This window comes from Caloenas nicobarica, chromosome 5 (genome assembly GCF_036013445.1).
Source record: "Caloenas nicobarica isolate bCalNic1 chromosome 5, bCalNic1.hap1, whole genome shotgun sequence".
In the NCBI taxonomy this organism is placed as follows: Eukaryota; Metazoa; Chordata; class Aves; order Columbiformes; family Columbidae; genus Caloenas; species Caloenas nicobarica.
Window position 1 is genome coordinate 49,420,199 of NC_088249.1, and position 15,420 is coordinate 49,435,618.

The 15,420-nt window shown below is 46.5% G+C and overlaps 1 protein-coding gene across 3 annotated transcripts in view; it reads right to left on the minus strand.

Annotated features, from left to right (window-relative positions):
* Window positions 1-1,232: 1,232 nt before the first annotated feature.
* The window catches only part of SLC25A22 (solute carrier family 25 member 22), a 56,204-nt gene continuing 42,016 nt past the window's right edge, over window positions 1,233-15,420 (minus strand). For all 3 annotated transcript variants that reach the window (XM_065635696.1, XM_065635697.1, XM_065635698.1), the window contains 5 exons: window positions 8,163-8,281; window positions 6,149-6,320; window positions 5,180-5,334; window positions 4,243-4,318; window positions 1,233-3,345 (listed from right to left, as the gene is read on the minus strand). In XM_065635696.1, coding sequence (XP_065491768.1) covers window positions 3,192-3,345; window positions 4,243-4,318; window positions 5,180-5,334; window positions 6,149-6,320; window positions 8,163-8,281 — 676 coding nt within the window. In that variant the 3' untranslated portion in view covers window positions 1,233-3,191. The remainder of the gene's footprint in view (window positions 3,346-4,242; window positions 4,319-5,179; window positions 5,335-6,148; window positions 6,321-8,162; window positions 8,282-15,420) is intronic.

The window sequence follows — 15,420 nt, forward strand, 5'->3', positions numbered from 1 at the left end:
CCCCTCTTTCTTGACTCCATTTGAATATTTCCCTCTTTGCTTTTGAGGAATTCCCTCCAAGTGCTCTCAAGGAAATTCCTTCACTGTCTTGCAGTAAATTTCCCCTTTGTTTTCCAGGATATTTTACTGTAACTTTCTAGGATGGTTTCACTTTGCTTTCCAGAAATCCCCCTATTGGTTTCCATGATTTTTCCCTTTTGCTTTGTAAGAACTTTCCCCCGGCCTTTAGGAGATTTTCTCATTGCATTCCAGGAAATTGCACTAGCCAAAACCAACGCACCCACCTGAACATGTGACAGGGGTGTATATCACCTCCACAAAAAAAAAATTGTATTTAAGGTCAGTAAACACCACAAAACCCAAATAAACTGGAGCCACAAGAGCCACAGTCAGGACAGGAGGAAGGGACAGGGCTGCCATGGGACAAGGTATGACTGGAAAGGGCCTGGGATGGGGGAGGACTCTATGGCAGAGGGACCAGGTAGGATGCACAAGAAGCTGACCCCATGCTGGCTGTTGTCCCCCCCTCCTGGGACTAGTGTCACCCACGGGGAGGGGAGCAGAGGTGTGTTTCTGTAAGTGTATTTATTTACTTTTATTCCTCAATACTGCAATCAGTATTTCTGTTGATCAGTGGTTAATTAAGTTGATAGGAATTCTGTTTTAAACTCTTACTTTTTTTGCCCAGCAGCATCCTGCCTGCTTTGGGGGGTCCTGCAGGGCCATGGTCACTATCCCCTCCCACCTCCCTGTCTTCCTGACTCAGGGACATGTCCAAGCAGCCAAAAAGCAGCCCCATTCATGCCACCAGCTCCAACATGGTGAAAGAAGAGCTGGAGGTTTCAAGAGGAAAAGTCAGTTTTACAAAGTAGTTTTAAAAAACATTCAAAAGGACAAGGAGAGCCCTTGACTGCACCAAATTCTTCTCCAAATGCAACCCCACAGTACCAACCTGCACCTGCAAGCCACCCAGTTTCAGGGGGCAATTCCTGCAGGGAGAAGGGCAAGCAGAAACCCCACTACTTTTATTGGCAAGGTTTGTTTAGGAGACCCTCCTTGTAAATCACAAAGCAGCAAGGAATGGGGCACCTTAAAAAAAAAAAAAACTGTTTTAATCCACCCAAGGGAAATCCAGACCAAGAGCAGCATCACAGCACTACACACAGCACAGACATCTATCATCATCTTTGCACATATTCCTTCCCAGATACACAGAGAAGTAATTAACAAAAAAAGAAAAATAAAGAAAATTATTCACATATGCAAAGTAACAAGTAACAAACCAACCACAGAACAATGTTTTTGAGGAGAAAAAGGATGCGTCAGAGAAGAAGGTCCTCAACATACAGGTTTTGCAAAAACCTAACCCAAGAATGTTACAACAGAGGTGGTTTTCCTTTAAACATTAAAAACAAGGAAATTTTTTAAAATGAATTTAAATATACTTTTGAAACACAAACACCAAGGAAGCACCTGGGGAACAAAGCAAAAAGGAGGAGGAATGAAAAGTGAATTTGACCAGTTTAATTTAAACACCAAAGTTGGGTGGATTGCACCAAATGGAATAAATAATGGAGAAGATCATGCTGGGTTGGCAGATCTCACGCTTAAGATCACTTAAACTAGAATTCATTACACAGCCTAAGAGAGTACTGAACAAGGAAGTCCTCTGACAAGGGATGTTAGCTGGGGCGGTGTCCCTTTGATAGTGGGTTGTAGGTGTGGATTTGCCCCCTGCCACCCAACAATGATCACCACCCCAGAGGAGAGCAGAATGACGAGTTTTTGTGCTCCAGAGGACTCTACCTTGTAACCATGTACATGGAAACACCTCACACGGGGCGCGGGAACCCTCCGCCTCTTAAACACCGGCTGGCTCACAAACACACCCAAGTCAAAGTCAAACATCTATGCACAACCAGACACTGTGTTTTTACCCTGCAAGGCAAGCACACAGGTGCAGTATTTCTAGTGTGACTCCCCGAGGTTGGGCACTGCAGAAGTGGAGCAGATACCTCCTTTCATGCACCTCGGGCCAGGCTAGAGAAAAAAAAAAAAAAAAAAAAAAAAAATCGGCTAATCTACACCTGCAACCACCACTTTATCATCCCAGGGGTGGGCAGGCTGAAGGAATGTAAGTGGGTTTTTGTTGACTGGCTTTCCCTTCCCACAACCTCTGTATTTAAAAAAACACCCAACAAACAAACAAAACCACAAAATAAAAACACACCAAAAAACCCCCACCATCAAACAATAAGACAAAACCAATCAACCAAACCCTGAACAAAAATAACTTGATCCCAAGTTCCTCTCCTTCTCCTGCCTGTCACCAAGCAGTGAAGCACTTTTGGACATTCGTGTGATCCCACAGACATGTTCCCTGCAGAGCAGACATCTTGTCTCTGCACCTCACCTGCATGTGCCTGTGACACCTGCTTAGAAGTGACATCCCTTTGCTTTAAAATTTAATTACAAAATCAACAGTAATGATCTCCTTTCCCTTCCTCTGATCTACAAGTTGTCCATTTAAGCCCAACTCATCTTTGAGAATGGGAGAAGGGAGGGGTGAAGGTTTCCAGGCCAAGGAACTTGTCAGATCCAGCATCCCCCCTGCTGTGCCTCCAGCAGCAATGAGATGAGGCCCCTTTATGCAGTGCCTGCTCTCCACCTGAGGCCAGCAGAGACAAGGAGCGGCTGAGAGGACACAGCTTCCCCTCCAGCTCCACCTCAGACAGCTAGCAACTCCAGGAAGAAAGAGGGAGACTGCAGTGGATGAGGATTCAGGTTCTTTCTTTCCCATCCCTCTTCTTCCACAGGGCTGGGAGGAGACTTCTGGGTCTGCAAGCCCAGTCTGTGCTTACCAGTCCCTAAGAATGACAATCTAAAACCAAACCAAACTAAAATCAAAACGAAAAACCCAAACAAACTAAAAACCAACCCCCCCCAAAAAAAGAAAAAAAGGGCAAAATTAGGTATTATCCATGGAAGGAGTAGGAGGAGACAGGTTCCAGACCAAGACAGAAAAGGGACTCTCTCCCTCCTTGCATCTGCTCGTCTGTAGATCACATCTCCATGGCGTCCCTATGCAAACCCTTTGTGCTGTTACTCTGACATCTATTGACATGGATGACGAACACAGGGATGAACTCAGTGTTGCAGAGGGCGGGAGGGTGCACACAGGTGCACCAAGGCTAGGCCCGGTGCTTGGGGAGCATGTCCAACAGGAACTCTGCAATGCCAATGAAGTAGACGACTTGAGCGATGCCGAAGAGAGGTGCGATGACCAGGGCTCGGCAGTATGCCCCTTTCAGGAAGGCCATGGGCCCTTCATTCTGCCAGATCTTCCTGGGGAGAAATGGCAGAGACAGGTAAGTGTCCATTCCACCCCTCCACCATGCCAGGAGAGCCTCTGGTCATGCCCTGGCTTTCTGCCTCCCTACAGAGACTAAATCCAGGCAAGCACTGTCACTTGGCACAACCTCCACAGCAGATCATCCACCATCCCCCATGTGCTCTGTGAATGGCCATGCAGGAACATGCCCCATCGCTATGTCTGGTCAGGAGCAGGAGTGCCTGCCGGGGTCTGAATGTACAGCTAAGATGACACTATGCTTGCATCAAGATGTCCTCCCATTCAAAAGTCGGGGCCAACTCCAGCCTCGGTATGGGGCAGATCCAGTTGGCAAGAGACTCAGGCTACAACAGCAATACAAAAGCAGAGTGCTTGTGTTTTGAAACACCCTTCATGTTTTAAAGCAGCCAGACCACAGTTTAGCAAAGGGTCAGAGGAGAGAGCAGGTAGGGACAGCCCACCTCTGACAGCACTCCCACAGTCGCTGTTCAGGGCAGTCCCGGGAGGAATATGAGACCTAATGCTGTAGGATTTTCAGACAACAGGGCCCTGTGAGAAACAACCACAGCATTGCCTCCCTTTGCATAAATCAAATCTCGGTGTTTTGACTGCTGGGGTTTGGACAGAAGCATCTAAATATAAATGCTATCTTTATCTTGCTCAAAGTAGGAAGTTGTTCTCTTTTACATAGCTATATATATGAACAGTATACATCTGGTCATATATCTATGTATCTCTCCATACAGATAGGCAGATAAAAGCACAGGTTTGGAGAGAACCTGCAACAAAGAAGCTACTGGTTGCATCTAGAAGCTGCACTGACTGGCTGGCAGTGGGCAGTAGCAGATGCCGTACATCTGATGTGGTGCCTGCTTCACAAGGAGCCTTACTTGGTGCAGTCCAGGATTCCTGAGTAGGTGTCCTCATTCACTCCTCTCTGCAAGGACTGCAGCCGTGTTTTGATCACTGGGGAGAGAGAGACAGTGGTGAGCACTGGGAATGTAGCATGTTCTTCAGCAGGTAAAAACCACCTTGAGAGTAATGTCTTTGAAACACAGCCAAAAGAAGATCACCAAGAACACAGACCATTTTCATATATTTAATCAGCAAAATGGGAAAACAAACCTATTCCTTTAAAAACGAATAAAAGAAAGACAGAGCCACCCAAAAAACAACCCCCTTCCCCTGCTGTGACCAACGTTTCCAAGGCTGACTTAAGCTTTAAACGCTTTCAAATTCAGATATCTTTCTGCAAAGTAGAAACTGATTTTCAAATACTCAGCTCCTTCTGGAACACCTATCTAAAATATACAATGCTGGTCTTACACTTTTTCACACCTTGGAGCATGTGCAATATTTGGGAGAGAGAAGTTACTTTCTGGTGTTTTTCAAAGCAGAGAAGCCGAGGTGTATTTTAGGCGGGTGCTGTGGAGCAGGAGAAAAGGCCCAGATCTGAGGGTCCCCATGGCTGTCCATGACCATATGCATGTAAATGGTCTGCATACTATGACTCCACATGGTAACGTGTCTTTCCAGGGGAATATTCATAGTCATTCCTGTGAAGAATGACTGAAATGAATGATGCCCTCTTCCTGACTTACCTAGTGAGTACTGCAAACCTCTGTGTAACCTGTGGCGAAAGGTATAGCTCAGCTGAAGGAAATATCACCTGAACTGGTGGCAGCTCAGACAGCAGAGATCTCCCTCTGTGTGCTTGTGCTGTGAAGAGGCCACCACGGTCACCTTCCTCCTCACCTAGCCCGCTTGTGGGCCTCTGACTCCTGCCACTCGGCAGCAGGCCACCAGCACAGGCTACTCAGGACTCACCATCGCAAGGATTGACAGCCACCGCGGCCGTACTGCCAGCCACACATCCGGAGAGGAAGGACACATAGAATGGAGCCTTGACATTAGGGTCTTTCTGGCCCAGCTTGTTCAGGTTTGCAAACAGCGGGAAGTAAACAATGGAGAATGGGACATCCCTGCAGTGGAGAGGAACAAAGGTGAAGAAAGAAGAACAAGGATGAGTCAAGCCAGAGTGCGACACCAGCAAACTGAGCAAGGGAATGGCTGCAAGCATTACAGGTTGGCAGCACAGCCACAAGTGCAATGCAGATATCCCAGTTCTGTGATTGCAATGCAGACAGGAGCTGAAACTCAGCAGGGGCAAAACTGACTGCACAAAGGACAATGGGTCCACAGGAAGCATGCAGCCCTGCAGAGTCAGTGGCCTCCCCCTGATTTTTCAACATGCAAACTGAAGACCCCAGCACATTCAAAGGTCAATCTTTTGTCCACTTTTGTTAATTACAAGAGGTTTGCATCCTGCCCCCACATCCCACCGGGCATTGTTTTAGCTCTGCCTTTGTTAAAGATAGAGGACAGTCACTCTCTGAAATCCCAGGTAAAGTGTGTCAGAGCAGGCACTGGTCCTTGCATCCAATGTGCTCCACGGGCCAGAACCCATTTCACACTCTGAAGACTTAGGCTGACAGTTTTGCTTTGCTAGCTCACAAGGACTTCTCTACAGCACTAAAATACAGACCATTAGAGAGACAAAAATTTTCCATAAAAAGAAGCAGAATTAAATCCTTCAGTGACAATAAGGTAGCCTCTCTTGCTTCCCTGACCTTCCCTTCTTCAATGCACAAAACCTGTGCATGTAAACCAAACCAAATCAAACCCACATGCCCCAAAGCCAACACTTCCTTTGCAGGCCCATTTCCTGGATGGCTGGTGCTTTAGATTCAAGATTTGGAACACTGGTGCCCTGCACTCAAGCCCATGCCATCTTACCTTAGCAGCGTGGCTCCCAGGCCCTTGTAGAGTCCTGTGATGCCTTTGCTCCTCAGCAGCTCCCTTGTTATCTGTGTTGCTGTGGTGCGCGTTTCCACCACCGGCTCTGCTGACCCCGCCGCAGAGGAAGAGGAGAGCTGGGTCTGTGCTGCCATGAGCTTCTTCTGTGCCGCTGGGAAGGAGCAGAGAGAGCACTGGTCTGCAGGATGCTCAACAACAGCCTCTTGCTGCCTGGTGCCATGGGACAAGGAGGAAGAGGCAGATCTCCAGGTGCACCGAAACATGCAGACTGAGGCCAGCCAGGTGCCTCACAAGATGTTGCTCCCAGCCTGTCCATCTCCCTCAGCCTGAGACAACTCAGCTTATCCCAGTCTCAGAGCTGGCAGCTGCCACACCACAACACTGTCTGCTGAACTCTCCTACTGAGTGGTTTTACCTAAGCAGGAGCAGTCTGTCATGTATGACCTCCGCGGTGCAGAGAGAAGGAGCTACTGTGAGCAGGCAGGTGACATACCTGCATCCAGCTACATCCCTGAGTTGCCTGTAGGACAAGCTAAAGATATTCATAAATGAAATAGGTTCAACAGTTCTGTTCTGTGTTTCCTTCCATTGAAAGCAATCATTAAACTGGGGAGTTCCTCAGTCACATTTATAAATGCAACCTGGTTTCTCCCAACCTTTCCAAACTGATGTATTTCTGCTCTTCGGCCAGAAGGTGGAGGCAATCCTCTGGCTGCCACCGGCACACCACAGGTCTCTTGGCACACAGAGAACAGGCTGTTCAGAGCAGCAAAAACCTCTTCTGAACCCTCAAACCATGGCTTAATTCCTTCAAACATTTTAAAATAATATGCACAAAGAGGATAAGATCTGCATTAAAAACAGTAAACAGAGGAAAGCAAAAGTAAATCTGTGATTATTCAGGAATGCCACATCAAAGGAGAGATTACAGAACCAATCAGCCCATATTCCAGGAAGGGCCACAAACATGGTATCTAATGATGTCATGCAGGGCTCCTGGGGAATGAGACCATAGCCCGGGCTGACCTCTGGAAGAGATTAAGGTGACAGCAAACTGCTCTTTCCCTCCATGCCAGACTCTGGTGTCCATTCTTACCAGATATGCCCCACAGTGTTTCAGACAAAAGGCTCACACTCCCTCCTGCTTCTGCTTGCCAGCTCCTGCCCACAGTCCTGAGAGTCTGACCCCAAAGCTCTTCCAAATCCAGCACACTGGGAGAATTTTATCTACTGTTTCAGCCAAGACAACTGCTGCTTTTGTCAGGAAGCAAAAAAGAGAGAGTAAGAGGGGAGATGAGTCACTTGGAAAGGACACATCCCCTTGGGAAGCTTTTAGGGAGATGCTACAGGCAGGTAGAAGAGAGAAAATAGGTATCAGAAAACATAGAGCACTGAAGGATGCCAATTCCTTCTTGGGTGCACAGTAACTAACAAGTTTTAATCACGCACAAGTTAACCATCCAGTCATCTCTCCTGTCTCTCTCTGTCCACCAGCAGTATTTGCCATTTCACTTGCCAAGCCTATTGCTTTGAGCGAAAAAAATCATCACCTTTTGCAGCTGCAAGGGCCTCTGCAACATGTTGTGGTTTAACTCCAGCTGGCAATTAAGCACCATACAGCCACTCACTCAACACGCCCCCTTCCCCAGTGGGATGAGGAGGAGGATGGAAAAAAAGTAAAACTCGTAGGTTGAGATAAAGACAGTTTAACAGGACAGCAAGGAAAGAGATAATAATAATATACCAGCTATTAGGAAAAAAAAATTAATTCTATCCTATCCAAAACCAGGACAAAAGCCAGGTGAGGGTGGGGGGAAATGAGCTAGGAAGGGGAGGAGAAACTCTGCTACAACCTGAGATAGCTCTGACCTGGGAGAGCAGGGAGAAGAAAAAGGGTTTTCTCTGCTCATTCCCTCCCCCGCTGCCATGACAGCCCAGACCTAGCCATTTCCCCCCTGCCTGCCCAGTGCACAGGGAAGAGAAAACCACATACCAATTCGCCCCGCATCCTGCAGCTGGATTTTGAGCATCTCCATGGGAGTGGTGACAATGACCTGGCAGGTACCTGCACCGCAGCCTGCCAGCATCTCCCTCAGCAGTGTCAGCTTTTTCCTGCCCAGAGAAAAGAGCGAAAGAGTCAGTCACAGGAGATGGCCTGAAGTAACACCGGGACAGCTGAGTGAAGGGACTCGGGGCACACCTCTGACCTTGGGGGTTACAGGAGAGGCAGCCCAGAGGACGGGGAAAACCTGCTAGGCTTGACAGTTCAGCATATACCAGGCTTGGCACTGGTGCCAGCATCACCTGATCTGGAGGGAAAGACCCATTTTGGCCCCAGAAACAGAACATTCAGGAAAAGCCACAAGCCCAGCCAGAACAGCCCCAGCCAGGAGCACACAATTCTATTCATCCCAAAACAGAGGGCTGCAGCTTTCTTCCAGCCTGGCATTGCCCCCAATCAGGGGGGTATAGCTTCAGAGGGCAGCAGAGGACCTGAGCATTAAGGGGCATAAGCTGCTTTCCTTCTGCTAGCCTAGTCCTTTAGACACTGTCAACGTCCCCGAAAACAAACAGAGAGAACAGAGCAAGAATCAAGGGAGGAAAACATTTGAGTTGCTGCTTTGGAGTTCTCTGACAAAAGCAAAATAAATAAACAGTGAACATGAGAGTCAGGGAGGCAGCTTCCCCGTGGTTAGGTGATTCTTCGCCTCACCAGCCTTTCCAAACCTTAAAAAGTAGCTTTGGCACTAAACTGGTCCTGCCTGAGGGACAAGGGATGGGATGGACCCCCAGCACCGCAACTTTGTGCATCCTCTTCACTAGAGAGCAGGGATTATCGGCGACATGTTCTTGCCTAATGAAACACAGGATTTCATAGCTCCCCCAATCCCAAAGCCATGAAACAGCCCAGCTAAGACTAAAAAGAGGAACTTAGGATGCAAATGCTCGGAAAGCCTCAATTTTCAGAAACCGAGTTTTCACCCTGTAGTATATGTCAACCCTTTGCACCAGAAAATACTGACTTGATTAAAAAGAAAAGTGCCTTTGATCTGCTATTTTCCAAAAGGATGGGGAAAAGAAGCATTTATAAATCACACATCCAGAGGGAAATGGCCTCCTCTTTTTTCTGTTTGAAATACAAGTACTATTTTTACTCCCTCCATCTCTGCTCCTGCAGCAATACCGCATCTTAACCTACTCAAGGCAAGTTCCCAGGCTACGGCAAAAGCAGTCCCACAATTATATACCCTATTCCCTTCAAAAACCAACCCATGCTCCCTTACCAGGGTTTTCATATGCAGACACACACAGAGCACAGCTGTGGCACTGTGGGCCAGCAAAGAAATTTCAATGCCAGCCCTATAGGAAAGGGAGGGGAGATGTACCGAAATCCTGCCAGCCCACCATGTCAGCTGGGCTGACTTCACCACCTCTCATCTTCTCCAGGGAGGGTATGAGAGCAGGGGATTAGAGGCACAGAGCCATGAAAGAGATTACCAGTGACTAAATATAGAGCTCTCCCATGAGGCTAAACAGAGGAACATTTTACAGTCTCCCTTTTCCAAATTCCCCCATAGATGAGAAGCTGCAAAAAACAATCCCTCCTGTGGAGTTACCCACATAGGCACTGAAGTGTGCACAGCAAGCTTTCCTGGAGGCATGCAGGTATCAGGGTGTGGAAATCCAGAGGTCCTCCCGGCACTGACACCTGGAGGTGGCCCACTTGCGCATCCTGGGCAGCCTGACACACAGTGCCAGTCTCTGCACGGCTCAATACAGTCAGCAGCAAGGCTGCACAATCCCTAGCCCAGCCATGGAAGGAAGCAAATCACCCAAAGGAGCTGGCTGCCAGTGCCCTCTACAGCACAGCAGAACATCTCCCACTTCAGCAAGAGCCCTGGAGCATCCCTGGAGTACATGTCTCCCAGCTTTCATTCGGGGCGACCACTTTGACACCATGTTTATCTGTGGACCATTATCCAGGCCAACAAAAGTCAGTCTGGCTTGACTGAACTCCATGGAGCTATGCCAGTGTGACCCAGCAAAGGATTTATGTGTATGGGTGTATTTTAGAGATGTCAAATGGGTACATCAAAAGCACCTAGAACTAGAGCTTTCAGCTTGTATTTTGCATATCCTGGGAAATGGGGGGAGTCCAACAAAAAAAATAACCTAAGATAAGCAACTCTTTTGTCAGGTTTAAAATTTGCAATAAAGGGGTCAAACTCCCTTTGCAAAATCTCACCAGTCTTCATATAAGAGGAGCTTGAAAACAGTTCATCTCTAAATGACAAAGGGGTTTAAATATTTAAGGCACCACAGGCCTTATCCTCAGTGGTTTAAAAACTGGCACGTCTCAACTAACTTCAAAAGCTGCAACACCAGCAAGGATCTGGTCCTATAAAAGCAGAAACCATCTTTTATCACAGCAAGAGGATGTTAAACATAACATATACACAACAGCCCCAAATTCTGTACTGGCAGAAATCAGTTGTTCCCCTTTTTTAACTGACATGCAATTTATTAGTGCCAAATCAACAATGTCAAACGGGAAGGGGAGAAGATTCATGCTCAATCAAAATTAAACTTTCAAACTAGAGCTGAAAAGTAAGAAAGTAAAAAAGCAGGAATTAAAGGTTTATGGAGGCCTTTTCAAGAGTAATGCATCAGTCCAAAGTCAGAATCTCTGAAAGCATTGGTATATTGATGTCACATGGGAGCAGAACAGGATTTTTTTCAAGTTTCTGAAAAATCTCGACCATGTAGGAATTGACTGTGCTTGGGCAGGGACCAAAACCAGACATTCTGGAATAAGAATGACAAGATTTCCAAAGACAAGAAATCTTTGAACTATGAAAACATCCATACAACGCCATGTTTCTATTTGCTACCTAAGAAGCTACTGTCATCAGCTTGGACGTCACTTTCCTCACACATAAAATAACTTCTGCCTCCAGTCTGCCAACCCAACAGATTGTAGAAAGCTCCCCAAGAGTTTCAAACCAGAGTCAGCTGCTTTCAAACAATTTAAATAGTGGGTCTGTGATATGGATCAGGAGATCAATATACAGAAGTCGTCCTTCAAAGGGAGGGCAACCTGTCTGCCACAGCCACACAGGGACATGCACACAAACTGCCAGTCAGTCCCTTTAACTCAACCCCTGATCTTCCAAGAGAGAACAAGTTATTGCAATCACACTTCAGAAAAGCTGGAGCTATGATGCTGGGAAATATAAAAGCAAGAAAGTTCCCATTACAAACTCCCTCTTGCTTCTAGTGCCAGCTCAAAAATGCCTCAGACAAGCAAAACAAAGAACTCATGTAAGCCAGATCTACCTCAAAGTAGATTAAACATTGCTCTGGCAGACATTACTACAGATACAGTACAACTCTGGCTGCAGGAGCTCTGTGTTGCACGTTTTGACTACATCACGAGGATGGTGACTCTGTGCGGGCACACATTACATCAGGTTTGCCCTGGCGTGAGATCCTAAGTGTTTTGTTCCAGTACAAATGTCTGAGGAAGTGAACAATGGACAGGGCAACAGGTCTGGACACACTGAGCACAGGCACAACCTGTGTTTTGTCCCAAGACATGCACTGGCAATGGAGACAAGGGCAACGCTCCTCTCAGGTGTGTATTCTGTGACTAAACACCCCGTCTCTAGCTCCCTTTAGATTAACAGCTGAAAGTGCATTTACTTTCCGGCTGAACTTTGATGTCTACAACTTCAACCCACTGCAGTTCCCTGAGCCTTTGTGTGCTAAACAGAAGTGCCCCCTCCCAGCAGCTATCCCTGCATGGGCACAGTGAGATTATCAGGTCTTAGCTGACTCTTTCTCTAGGGGAAGGGCTGGATTGACCTACAAGTCCCAGTGGGCTGGATGAGGGTTATCTGCATTAAGTGTTTGGACATCCAGTGGATAGCTACAGGAGAGGATGCCTTGGCCCACAAGGGTTCCTGTTGAGCCAATGACCAAAGTACAGTGGGTGACACAAGGTGACACAGCAGCTCAGCACCAGGACTAGCAGCAGCATTCCTCCTTCCTAAATCAAGAGCATCACTTTACAGCCTGTTTATGAGCATTTTGCAGCTCAAGGATCAACCAGGCCATGCAATGACAACTTAAACAAATTCCACAGACGAGATGGTCCAAGTATTTTAGGAGAGCCTGAAAGAGGAGAAGATGAAGGAAGGAGCCCTGGGGAGACATATCAGCTGAGAAGGCAATGGAGAACAAGCTCCAGTCTCCCCATCTGCATGGGAGAGAAGGAGAAGTGCCTTGCTTCTTTCAGGATTACAGCTGGCTATTTCTCTCCTCTGAGCAAAGCTATTAGGTTGGTGCAAAAGTAACTGCAGTTTTTGCATTGTTGAAATTTGCTGTTTCATATTGGACAGATTCTTAAATATACACGGTTAGGTTATACATCATTTCAATGTGCTTTTCTCACTTTATGTTTTTTTTGCTAATGATTATTTGCTGTTTATTTTATATTTACTTTAGACTTTGGAAATGATGGTAGACAAAAAGCAAATTTGAGTGTTTTTCTTATTAGAGTTCGTAAAGCAGTGGAGACCACTTGCAACATCAGCAACGCATTTGGCCCAGGAACTGCTGGTGAACGTACAGTCAGTGGTGGTTCAAGAAATTTCACAAAGGAGACAAGAGCCTTGAGATGAGGAGTGTAGTGGTGGCCATCGCAAGTTCACAGCAACCAGTTGAGAGCAACCATCGAAGCTGATCCTCTTACAACTACACAAGAAGTTGCCAAAGAACTCAACATCAACCATTCTATGGTCGTTTGGCAGTTGAAGCAAATTGGAAAGGTGAAAAAGCTCAACAAGTGGGTGCCTCCGGAGCTGACTGAAAATCAAAGAAACCACCATTTTAAAGTGTCGTCTTCTCTTCTATGCAACAACAGCAAACCATTTCTCGATCAGATTGTGATGTGCAATGAGAAGTGGATTGTATACGACAACCAGCAAGGAGCAGCTCAGTGGCTGTACTGAGAAGAACCTCCAAAGCACTTCCCAAAGCCAAACTTGCACCAAAAAAAGGTTATGGTCACTGTTTTGGTGGTCTGATCCACTCCGCCTTTCTGAATTCCGGCAAAACCATTACATCTGAGAAGTCTGCCCAGCAAATCAACGAGATACAGCAAAAACTGCAATGCCTGCATCCAGCATTCGTCAACAGAAAGGGCCCAACTCTTCTCCACAACAACACCCGACCGCATGTTGCACAACCAACGCTTCAAAAGTTGAACAAATTTGGCTACGAAGTTTTGCCTCATCTGCCGTATTCACCTGACCTCTTGCTAACCGACTACCACTTCTTCAAGCATCTTGACAACTTTTTGCAGGGAAAATGCTTCCACAACCAGCAGGATGAAGAAAATGCTTTCTAAGAGTTCGTCAAATCCCGAAGCACAGATTTTTATGCTACAGGAATAAACAAACTTATTTATTGTTGGCAAAAATATGTTGATTGTAATGGTTCCTAATTTGACTAATAAAGATGTGTTTGAGCTTAGTTATAATGATTTAAAATTCACAGTCTGAAACTGCAATTACTTCTGCACCAACCTAATACAAGTAAGGAGGAAGCAGAAAGGAAGAACATTTGCTGACATCAGCAAGGACACAGTCAATGCAATCTTGCTGGTCTTCCTAGGAATCTGAGCTTCTAAGTCAGCAGATTGCCAGTCTTTGCTCCAGAACAGCAAACAAAATGAAGGTCAAGACTAAAAAGAGGACAGAAGATGTACGGGAATAACACTCCCTTGAGAAGAGCAGCAGGATAATCATCTAGGGACACTGCAGAGTTTTTATGAGCAAGGAATTGCTTTTATAAGAAGCCATGAGACACCTTCCACCACAGCCAAGGCAAAGTATTTAACCAAGAACCTGAAAAATAAACAATGGAACCTGGCAAACATATGCCAAACACAACAGCTGTCTGGTGCTCAGCACTTTGGAGATAAACATGAAACCCTGCAAGACACTTTAAAGGGACTGGTTTTTATGAAGTGTTTAACATCCAAATTAAAAGAGGACATAAAAAGTAGGCAACACATCTATCAAAGAGGCCTCATACACTGAGCACCTCAAAATTAACAATGTACTTTAAATGCATGCTGGTATACTACTGATTTAGGTTGCTTTCATACCCAAGTGCTTCACTTAGCCCTAGTAACTCCTCTTCTCACATTATCTGTTCTGGACAATGAAGCTGCTGCTATTTTAACAGCAGCTCTGAGATTACGGGTCTCGCAACACATCCAGCTTCAGAAATCCAGAGAAAAAAAAAAATCCCATCAGTTTCCAGCAGCCTGAAGGCTGGAATTTTCCCCTCTCTCTCGCGTCCTGCCTTCCCAGCCATGTGGTCCAGCCAGCACAGAGTGCCACAGGAACAAGGACCTGCCTGAAGACTCTTCTGTTGGTCACCTCTTCTCCTGGGAACCGCAGAGGCCCTCAGGCCAAAATCATCACAGGACAATGTTTGACTCTTATTGCCTTTCTCAAGGAGGAACATAGGGTGCTCTTCAGGTTTTTCAGTATCTTTGTTTTCCTCCTTTCCTCCATGGCATACTAAGGGGGTTTCCAGCACTCATGCAACTCACACAGGCCCCCCTTGTTGGTAAATGCCCAGGACAGCTTGGGAAGACCAACGCAGTTTTGTTTCCTCATGAAACAAGAAGTTGTAGCAGTAGGCCCTCATATCAGTCTCAACATCAAAATCGAAACAGGCAAAGAAGCAGAAATCAAGTCCCCTAGTCTGTGAGCACACATCCTTCCTGCACCAAAATGATAGGAAAATCATCATAGGGGCAGGAGTGCCCCCCTGAGCTAGTCCCAGGGTGGACAAGGCTGCAGGAATAGACATCTTCAGGCCCAAGGATATGGGTGCACCAACAAGAGCATGAGGTCCCATGAGGTCCTGCTGCCCTGGTATGCTATCTCCAGCAACATCCAAGAGCACAGCCACTTTTTTTCCTAGCAGTTTGTCCAGGTTTGGGCCCAGATAGAGTGAATTTTCTTTCTAGTAGCTGTGCTTTGTATTTAGTACCAGAAGAATGTTGGCTTCGCATGCTCTACCAGGTGCACAGGAAGCTGAGAGGGAGCATTGATTGAAGCCAGCCAAGGGGATATTCCATACCATATGATGTCATACTCGGTATATAAACTGGAGTTGGCTGGGGGGGAAAATACTGCTGCTCAGGAACGTATGGGCTATTGGTGTTGCAG